The sequence below is a fragment of the Poecilia latipinna genome, unplaced genomic scaffold (genome assembly GCF_001443285.1).
Source record: "Poecilia latipinna isolate Pla-1442-1.1 unplaced genomic scaffold, P_latipinna-1.0 Scaffold227, whole genome shotgun sequence".
Taxonomy (NCBI): Eukaryota; Metazoa; Chordata; class Actinopteri; order Cyprinodontiformes; family Poeciliidae; genus Poecilia; species Poecilia latipinna.
Genome location: NW_015112843.1, coordinates 263,705 through 274,513, shown reverse-complemented (window position 1 = coordinate 274,513; position 10,809 = coordinate 263,705). Strand labels below are relative to the sequence as shown.

The 10,809-nt window shown below is 39.7% G+C and overlaps 1 protein-coding gene across 5 annotated transcripts in view; it reads right to left on the bottom strand.

Moving 5' to 3' along the window:
* Positions 1–1,326: 1,326 nt before the first annotated feature.
* Positions 1,327–10,809, bottom strand: part of LOC106947170 (RNA-binding Raly-like protein) — a 72,616-nt gene continuing 63,133 nt past the window's right edge. For 4 of the 5 annotated variants that reach the window (XM_015031993.1, XM_015031994.1, XM_015031995.1 and 1 more), the window contains 7 exons: positions 7,443–7,490; positions 6,649–6,842; positions 6,466–6,525; positions 4,543–4,656; positions 4,158–4,315; positions 3,056–3,093; positions 1,327–2,069 (listed from right to left, as the gene is read on the bottom strand). In XM_015031993.1, coding sequence (XP_014887479.1) covers positions 3,061–3,093; positions 4,158–4,315; positions 4,543–4,656; positions 6,466–6,525; positions 6,649–6,842; positions 7,443–7,490 — 607 coding nt within the window. In that variant the 3' untranslated portion in view covers positions 1,327–2,069; positions 3,056–3,060. The remainder of the gene's footprint in view (positions 2,070–3,055; positions 3,094–4,157; positions 4,316–4,542; positions 4,657–6,465; positions 6,526–6,648; positions 6,843–7,442; positions 7,491–10,809) is intronic. The other variant, XM_015031996.1, reaches the window with a different exon arrangement.

Genomic DNA, 10,809 nt, shown 5'->3' with positions numbered 1-10,809 from the left:
GTTGTCCTCTCAGCACTGTGATGCTCATATTATTTAGCTTTTCCACCATTATTCTTTGAGTTTGTTGACTTAGAAATCCTTGATTATTGTTACCTGATGCAACCAATAAAGTCAATGTATTGGACAATTTTCAGTTATGTTTTCTGCTCAGAATTTTTCATGACTTATTTCTGATTTGGACAGCAATAGCTGTAGACTTAATAATGTTGGTTACAGTTTAGATTTTGTAACTCTAAACTCAAAGTTACCGACCTAACATTAATATATTAGGTGGATATGTCTGATACAGCAGTGGATTGGTTTTCTTATTTTCTGTCTAGAACTACTTTTGCTGCTAAATCTAAAGGTAAACCATCTTCAGCATAGTATGTCTCAAGATTCTGTTCTTGGATCTATGTTTTTGTTATTTATGTCCCTTACCATGTCTTTTAAGAACGTTTAGTGTTAACTCCTATCATGGCTACACAGATGATATTCAGATATTTACCCTTAAATCTTAAAACCCTTAAAAGAGGTTCCAGTTTGTGTTGCAGGTCCTTTCTCCCAAAGTTGTTTGCTTTTGACCCAAAAAGAACAGTGGACGAGTCTAGCAAGACATAGTATGTAATAGTATGCAATATACTGCATACTATTAAATGAGTATACAAGACTAAAGACTGAGGTAAATAAGTGTCACCACTCAAACACTATGAATACCCAGCATTGTTTAATATAGTTTTCAGTACTGATTCTCTGTTCTATTTGTAGATTTTTGTAAATATTTCTGTACCATGATATTTATTTGCTATTTATTGTAATTTCTGAATCTACAAAAAGCCTACACTGGTCGATTAAAGACCCAAAGTGTGATCCTGACCACATCTATGGAAGCCATTGCCTGGGATCGCTGGGTTGCATTTTTTTATGGAATGTGTAATTTAGTGAAGAAAAACAGAAAAAAGTAGTTTTTCTCACTAAATAGATTAATTTCTCCAACAATTTCAGTGCCACATTATTTTATAAAAGCTTTTTTTTTTTTTTAAGGTTTTTGGTGCTATCTGTGCTAATGGTGAAAATAAGTGTGGGAGGTGTTGTAAATACAAAAATAATTGTTTTTTTAAGCTTATGATCTGTAAAATATTTTAAAATAAAAAACTCCAAAATGTATCCTAAATGTAACTGTCACAAAGTGTGGTGTAGCTCTGTCACAACACAAGCAGTGATTCCAGTTTGAGTCTATTTCTTCTGTTTTCAGAGAATAATACCAACACAGTTGTTCCAAACACGACAGAAACTCTACAATCTGGATATGTTTCCCTAACGTTGTGGAAAATAAGCCACAACACGTTTTCAAGGATGGGAGGCAGATTTATTTCAAAAATTCTTATCATCCATGACTGTACAACAGATGCAATGAGTACAAATTAACCGTAATAGTCACACCTTGAACATGCTGGAAACAATTCTTCGGATCACTATGAAAAGAATATAAATAAATGTTAAAAAGCTCCTTATTGTGAACAACAAATGAGAAACATGGTATGCATCCAGTACAGCGTGAAACACAGCAGAAATCATGTCTAGATTTCACCCAAATGTACAATTAAAACAAATCACATTGTCATCAGGTGCCAAAGAATACGAGATTAACTTACATTCATATTCATCTCTCTCCCTGCAGTGTGGCTGACTCACAGAAACATGAACATACAGCAAAATACAACAAAAAGAGACCATTTCATGTTCTTCGGTTCACATAACTGTATTTTATATGCACAATACAGAACAATAGATGATAAGCACACAATATACTGCGTTTGCCTGCATTTTTTCTTTTAGAAAAGCAACCGTTCTGACTTGAGAATATTCAATGCTCTTTGCATCTTGCAGTAGTCTGGAGAATATTTATATCCTGCATTTTGATAAAGCACACATCAGGAGGGTGATGTTTGGATGAGGCAAACAAGCTGCAACACGTCTGAAAACATCTCCCTCTGCCGTCAGTCACTTCCCGCGTTGTTTCCTTTCACTTTAAAAACTCCTCCCTGATCAAGAGGATTTTGCTGGTATCCAGTGTCACAACGTCTTTGCTGATGGAAAAAGAAAAGAAAATTAACAAGGTGCATTGAAATGTATGACTTTAGTCACATGTAAGTGGTGGCTACCTTGTGAGACTCTCTTGTCTCAAACATTCAAGATTCTTACCAATAAAGGACGCCCCTGATCATTCTGATCATTCTCCCAGATAAAGTCTGGTCTTAAAAGCAATAAGCTGCTGCTGCTGCTGCTGCATGACTTTAAACAGGCAGCTCAAGCTCACAGATCCTCCAATTAGGATGGATGCAGGAAAATATGCAAAGTACAAAAGGCCAAAAGTCTGTCTATATATGAGGGAGTTTTTCCCTTTTTAAACTTTTAAACATTTAGTTTGGTGTGACTGCTGAAGTGAGAGTGAATTTCATGGTAACACCCAAAGAAATCACCCAGAAAGAAGATTTCACCATTTTAGGAGTTTTTAAGGGATTAAAAATGGCCTCAATTTTTTTTAAATCACCCATTTCACTATATATCAAGATCAAAACTCTCTCAACTAAAATAAGTTAAACTGATCTGAGCGTATAAATCTATCTCGTGGAACAAGAATCCCGAAATAAAAGATTTCTGTTCTCGGGCACTTGAGTGCAACAGGAGCAAAATGTCAGGCAAGTGTTAGATTGACTCTTATGGCCATTTGTTCCCATAAAGAAAATCAGGGGAAATTTAAATGTCATTTTATGAAAAGAGCAGGTGTTAGAGGGTCATATACGTCCTTATTCCCAGACAGCCATCAGTGATAGCTGTAGAAAAATGGGCCTTGCATTTTCTCCCGGATGAATAAAACGAAGCATCATTTAGAAGAACACTGAATAAAGTCTCAAGCTGTTTCATTCAAATTCTCTGTCTCCTTTAAGATAGATTTAAACCTTTAAAACCTTGAACTGTTTCTGTGTCTGACATTATCTGTAGTCACCTACAGGTACCTTTCAAAAGAAATAAGTAAGAGAGTTATGTTGATAAATAGGAAGTAAATACTGACCTTACTCAGTTGTCAATGTCCGATATGTGGTTCTCTATCTGCAATACAAGCAATTGAGGCATCAGTGCAATAATCTATAGAAACAGACGTTCTGACACATAACATTTTATTCAGGTGGTTTTGTAATTTCATTAAAAAAAATATGAGGAATACATGCAATTTTACTGTTTTTTATGATCATGCTCCAGATGTAAACTTAATTCTGAAAATACAATGAAAGACTCCCTTATGAAACAAATTGGCCACTTTTGTTTAGGCAGACAGGGATCCTCACTCTACTGATATGTTTAAATTACCTTCTTCTTTATTCTCCTTATCTTTTACAACTCAATTTCACGTAATGTTTTTACAAAGTTATCAAGAACTTCAAAATCTTCCTGAAGACATGGAGTATTTAACATGGCCAGGTCAAAATTCATAAATATGCGCTTTGTCAAACTATGAGAGGGGTTGTTTTATTGCTAAATATTACCATAAAAAAATAAAGAAACCACTGCTTAAAATTTATACAACTAGATGGCTTCAGGTTGTGCCTCCGATCAAACTGTTTTTATCTTGTATGAATTTAAAATGGTATTAATATATAAAAAAAAAACATTGAAATCCCTTCCTTTTTGTGTTTCCAGAAATTTAATAAAGGTTTCATGATCTCAAATTGTGTCTCTAAATATTTTAAACTGTATCATATCACACAGAAGCATAAAATAGTTCTGTTTTAGTTACATTTTTTTCATGACCGGTCTTTGTACCACTTGGTGTAGCTTTAATACGACTGACTGGGCACAAATTCAACTCAGGCTACAATTTCTGTTTCATAGCCAAAGACGGTACATTGCTTTCATTTGAGAGAGTGAACAACCCACTCACTCCTCGCAGAGAGAGGGAGAGAGTGAGAGAGAGAGAGAGAGAGAGAGAGAAACAGAGAGAGAAAGAGTGTGAGAGAGTGTGAGAGAGAGAGAGAGAGAGAGAAACAGAGAGAGAGAAACAGAGAGAGTAAGAGAGGGAGAGAGAGTGAGAGAGAGAGAGAGAGAGAGAGAGAGAGAGAGACAGAGAGAGAGAGAGAGAGAGAGAGACAGAGAGACTGTCTGCTTGGGCTCCTGACCATGTCGCTGGTTCCTTCATCTTCAAAGTCATCCTCGCCTCCGTCCGTCATCTCTCCTGCCTCTACCTCAGCTGTTCCCTCCACCTCCTCTCCTCCGGAGTGGTCTTTGGCGTCACCATGGAGACGATCACACGCCTCCTCCTGTTTCCTCTGCATCTCTGGCAAAAGACAACGCAGACAGAGAGAGACCGATGCCAGAACAAAACAGATTTTTTTTTTTTCAGTTTCATAGAAGCGACGTTTCCAAATTAGTTTGCCTCTTTTGTTTGTGTGTCTTTGTTCAATACTTTAAATTATGCAAACACTTTTTGTCTCTTCCAGTTAATATATTCACAGGCGCTCCTACAGCAGACAGGTTCTGCCCTCCCTCTCTGTTGTCTCTTACCGGTCTCGGAGCGATGTTGCCTCTCAATCTTTTCCAGCCTTCCCAGCAGTGAGTCGATCTTTGTCTTGATCTGCGACAGCTCCTTCTTGATGGTTAGGAGCTGGTCTGTCTTCACTGTGAGCACACATACATAAAGTTAAAAAGCATAGTTAATGCGAGACATTAATTTCGCCAAATGCACATCAAAGACCTTTTAAAACCTCTTAAGACCTAAGTTTCAAATCTCCGCCTGCGTATTCTTGCTTATTTTAAATGTACGCAGTTCTTTCAATGTCCTGTGAGAAAATATATTTGCCCATTTATCCATAACAACTGGAACTTTTAATTTCTAGCAGTAATTTTTGTAATTTACCGTCTATTAAGAGCGCCCCTCAGATTAATTTCACTCCCTGCTACATCGACAATGAATTTACTGTAATAACCCGGTATTGGTTGGAAAACGCAACGTCTCACCTTTTAGAGACCGTTGAAATTTTTCAGATAGCGCAAAGTGGGGCAGAAATACGGCACTGATAATTTGGCTGGATCGTTGCTGATACATTACGTTCTGTCTGGAAGGTTTTAAGTAAAGCTGGAGGCAAAAATCAACATTATATGAAAAGATTTGATTTGATGTGCGATTGTTTTTTGAATATTTGATTTCTTTATTGCAGGTTAACAGCTTACCTGCAACAACAAAGCATTTTGAACAACCTTATTGTGGAGAAACAGACAGAAGTGGAGCAAATAGAAGGTCAGTCTGGTCTTTTTCAAAGTAAATTTCTCCTAGTTTTGTCATGAAGTGAATGTTACCACCACCATACTGTATTTACTATAATATACTATAACTGTAACAAACAGCATTTCAAAGAAGCGTTTAAATCCACTGCATAAAAAGAGATGTAGCCATTTTATTTTATCACCATCTAACACTAGAAATTAGAAAGATAGAGAGCAGAACCGCTAGTTTCAGCAAGTCACCGATGTCATGAATCCATGAAGCCACATGCAAAGGGGGCTGTGAGGTCGCACCTCAGCATCGGGTCATAGAGCGAGAATATGATTCATGGCCTGTGAATTAGTGCAATAAAGTCGTACACTTTGAACTGGAGCAGAAAATGACTACTGAAAATATTGTGCATCATGTGTACATCTTAAGACGCAAAGCACCACGGACCGTCACTCTACCAACTTTACTCTTGACTTGTGCACATGTTGTTCTCATCGTTTTATGCCAGATGCAGCAAACAGACTTTAACAACTAACACACCACTTTGAGGGAGGTTCCCTTTTGTCTCATCAGACTACTGAATATTTCCCCCCAAATTCTTGTAGATTATCAAGATGTTTATTGACAAATGTGTGATTTGTGTTCACATAAGCAAACAGAAGAAATCTTAAGTCAATGCTATTTTACATAACGGATATCTCATAGTTACAAACATAAACCGTTAAGCCTGATTAAATTCTTGTTTATTGCATTTTTTACTTTGCTTCTGTGTTTGAAAATTAACAACTGATCTGTGTTTTTATTATAGACAATTACAGTTTTATTACAGAAATGAAGTGGTGTTTCTTCAACTGTTTTTAAGGAAGTTGGACAAAATGAAATAAATATTCATTCTTTAACATTTGTCACACAAAAAAGAAAATCTGTGAAATTTTTGAAGCTGGTAAAGGAATAAAGCTATGCTGATGTGAGAGAAACATCAATCAGTGGGACTTTATGTCCTATTTTTAGGTTTCAGACACAATTCTAGGAATATTTTAACCAGAAAATGATTCGATAATATATATATTTTTATCTTTATAGCACTATGTAGAAAATAGTTATTACACGGAAAATAGATCAAAATAATTGGGAAAGAATTTTTGAAAATGGTCAAAAGCTGCTATAAATATAAGTAATTTTATCACCTTAATATTTTACTCAGATTTACTTACTTTTTTTCATTTGCAAAGCCTTTGTTCCCTGGTCACAGCTTTTACTTTGGCGAGTACATTCTTTTAAGGAAAACAGCACAAACAACACCAAAGTTGTAGCAAGCCATAATAATTAACTCTCTCCAAGCAAAGCAGGAAAAATTAATTAGTAGAATGAAAAGGGGGGAGAAAAAGTCAACATACGTTTAGGGCCGGTGATGGACGAGCCAATGTTGATTGCTCGGGTGGATGAGGAGGAGGAGGAAGAGGAAGAAGAACAGGCTCTGACCGGAAAGGAGGATTTGGCTCTGCGATTGGACGGAACAACTATCCGAGATCGTTTAATGGGGATGACGGCTCGGGTCGGGGGCACAACGCGGCCGTGGTACTCGAAGAGTCTGAAGGCACAGAAATGTTTAAACAATTCTAAAATGTAAAGAAAAAAAGATCTTACATGGAGAAAGACATGTTTTTGACTATAAACAAAAACATGCTGTTTATTGCCTCATTCACTTAGACTGAGCAGAAAGAAAGACTCACAAAGTATCAAGATAGACTTTAAAACTGCCACGTTTTTCAATAAAATCCACCTCAACGTGATAAAACAAGCCAAATTCCCCTTAAATTTCACAGAAAACTGCAGATTTAAACTCTCCTATAAATAAGAAGCCAGGGAGGAAGTAAACAAAATGCTTAAAATGTCAAAAGTAGGGAGCGGTCTCTGCCTTGCTGGCACAAATGACCAGCCAGGGGACTATCTGACATTCTATGGATAAAAGCATCATTAGCAAGCCCAATGGAGAGAGGAGGAAAAAAAACTCCTCAATGTGACATTCATTAAGGCTATGATAATGCATTTACTACTCAGATGGAAATGAGGGTTATTCTGGACAAAAAAATGGAAAATTGGCAGGAAGGATTTGTTCACTAAAGGGCAAAAATATCACAGGAGAGGCACTTGCTGATGAAGAAGTGATAGGTTGAAGCTTTTTACTTACCTGCTGTAGAAATCATCTCTGTAGTAGTCGTAGTCAAACTCATAGCCACTGGGGACAAAAATAAAACAAGCATTGTTTTCATTGTGTTCTGTGCATACATTAGGAACAAGAAAAAAAAAAACATAAAAAAGGAGGTAAAATCTGGAACACTGGCATTTAGGCTGAATAATGTATTCAGTGGTTTTTTAAAGGAAGAGGCTGACATTTTGGAAAAATATCATCGTCTTATTAAAGGTTTTATTAAAGAAGACTCTTGATTTGAGTATACATGAGGTGTACTGTCACTCAAAAGGGTTTTAAAAGCATATGTTACTCTATTCATGTAGACCAGTTCTTTTGTGATTGTGATTAATATAGCTGTCAGGAGCATTAGTAATATTTGAAAAACTTTTTTTTCTTTTTGAGAATTCAGTGAGGAAGACTCTTGGTCACTGAGGTGACAAAGAACCTAATGGTCACAAAGACACAGCTCCAGTTTTAACTTGTGGAATGATCAAGAATGTGGCCAGACAGACATGGTAGTCTGCTTGAACTTAACAGAAATGTTGTGAGAAATACACCATTTCTACTATGAAGCATGGTGGTGGGAGCGTCATGTTGAGATTGTGGGGGGGCGGGGTCTTATACCAGAAACTGATAAACAAGTCTGTATACAAGGCAAGATGACAGCAGCCATATATATATATATATATATATATATATATGAGAGAGAGAGTTAACCTGCTTTACAGTGCTCGCTCTACAGTGAGAAGACCATATTTCAACACAGAAATGACCTGAGGCAAACATTCAAAATATGAAAGCTTCAGGAGCCCCCTGTAAATGTCTTTTAGTGGCGCAGCCAGAGCTCGGACTTAAATCACACATCTGTGCGCTAAGGCTGTCCATCCAACCTGACTGAAGTCGAGAAAGTATACACAGACAAATTGTAGAAAATACCCCGAAACAGGTCTGCCACCCAAGAATCATACCACACGAGAAGCGCTTGAGGCTGTGATTGCTGCCAAAAGTACCTCAAATAAGAACTAAGCCATTGCTGTGAATACTTATGTGACTATTTGAATTGTTTACATGAAAAAATCCAGATGTATGTGAAAATATCTTTTCAGTTTGCCATAATGGGCTAGTTTGCACTGGATCCCTGAACTGACTGCTGTGTTGCTTAGTATTCATGATGCTGTTTGTTCACTAATGTTGTCTAACAAACCTCTGAGGCCTTCACAGCCCAACAGTCATACTGTTTGATTTTTTTTATTTTGTTTATTCTTTTGTTTTTTTGGCTGCATCCATTTCTTTCCATTTCACATTCCTCGTTGATCACAAACAAACTGCAATAAAGTACACAGAAGCTTTTAGCTGTTATGTGACAAATAGTGGGAGAAAAGAAAGAAATTCTGATGGTTGACATCAAAAATTTGCAAACATTCTCGTCAGACTATTTGCTTTTTCTCATCTTCAGAAGGTGATAGGACTATACTGGTTTTTATTTAGACTGCAATTTAAATACTGATAAGTGCAAACATTTTGTTGTCAGCATTTGAAATAATATAGCATAATATAAGTGAATTATGCTAAATTGCATACTAATAAAATATATAATTTTGCAGATACAATTAGGATTATTTAGCTTTGAGGGGTTAATGTTAATCTACACAAACAAAACAATTTAATTTCTCTGAATTATTTCTTTGGTCTTTTTCTAGACTAATGTTCTGTTATTGTTCTATCTGCTTGATTTTAAATTCAAACAGGATTGACAAAATTTGAAAGCACCTTTTAATAATAACAGGAATGCTTCACAATCCAAGCTCCATCCTCAAAAATTTTACCTCCATCCTGCAGTAAATTATTATCCACATTGTTCTGTGTTTTCATAGAAACACCATAAAGTCCAAAAGTTCCCTGTATCAGCAGGGATGCCATGTCGGCTTTCGGTTTTTAATGCATTAATTAAGATAGATTAAGAATAAGACAACAAACTTGTGGATTCATTCGACATTTCTACAATAAAAATGAAAAAGACAAAATCATTACTAAAAAGCTATAACAAAAGATGACTTTTTGTCATGATCCGTGGTTTTCTGTGTGTTTTTGAGTTTTTCAATGTGTTCCTGTTTCCCTGTGAGTCTCTGTCCTGTCCTCCCCGTTGATTGCTCCCCAGGTGTGTCTCATTCCCCTGATTACCCCGTGTGTATTTATACCCACCTGTTGTCTGTGTTCCTCGTCGGGTCCTTGTCAATTGTCAAACGTTGCAGTCTGCGTCTGTCCGTCTTCCCAGTTGTACTGGTTAAGTCCTGTGTCGACGTCAGTTCCAGTTGATTTAGTCTTCGTTGTCAGTTGCTACCGGTGCTTAGCTGCGTGCTAGTAGTTCCTGCTGTTCTGCCTGATTTGGATTATGAACTACATTCATCATTAAATTCATCTTCACCATAACCTGGGTTCTCTGCGTCATCTCCTCACCACTTCAACCCCACCTTATGACAGAAGGACCCGACCACAAACTACGGTGAGGAGTTTACCAACATGGACGCCTGGACTAATCCCTGGTGGGGAACACGGCTGGTGCTGTGCCCACCAGGGGTTGGACCCCGCCGACATTGCCGCCCTGTGCCGCCGGAGATCCCGGCCCCTGGGCGCCAACGGCACCACCGCCCTGCGCCGCCGGAGATCCCGGCCCCTGGGCGTCGACGTCACCACCGCCCTGCTCCGCCGGAGAGCCCGGTCCCTGGGCGCCGACGTCACCACCGCCCTGCGCCGCCGGAGATCCCGGTCCCTGGGCGTCAGTCTCCCCCGCCTCCGGTCCCCGCGCCGAGGCGGCCCCCGCCTCCGGTCCCCGCGCCGAGGCGGCCCCCGCCTTCCCCGCTCCTAGAGTCCCCCGAGCTTCCCGAGTTCCCTGTGGCTCCGCCCCCTGAGTTTGCGGACGATCCTGAGTCTGCCCCGTCCGAGCTTCCTGAGTCTGCCCCGTCCGAGCTTCCTGAGTCTGCCCCGTCCGAGCTTCCTGAGTCTGCTCCGTCCGAGCTTCCTGCCGGCCGGCCCCTCTGCCGGCCATCCGGAACCACCAACCGGCCCCACGGGCCCGAGCGCCTCCTGCTGCGGTGGCGGGAACCACCGGACCCGCCTCCACGTCTCGGCTTCCCGCGCCGGAGACGCCGCCCGCCGGACCCGCCTCTACGACTCCGGTTTCTGCGCCGGAGACGCCACCCGCCGGACCCGCCTCCACGTCTCCGTTTCCTGTGCCGGAGACGCCGCCCACCGAGGTTCAGGGTCCGACTCTGGTGCTGTGGGTGGCCCCGGACTGGTTTTCCCTGTTCTGGACTGTTTTCTGGACTCTGGCCCTCCTTCCGTCGCCCCTCCGCCCACCCTGCTG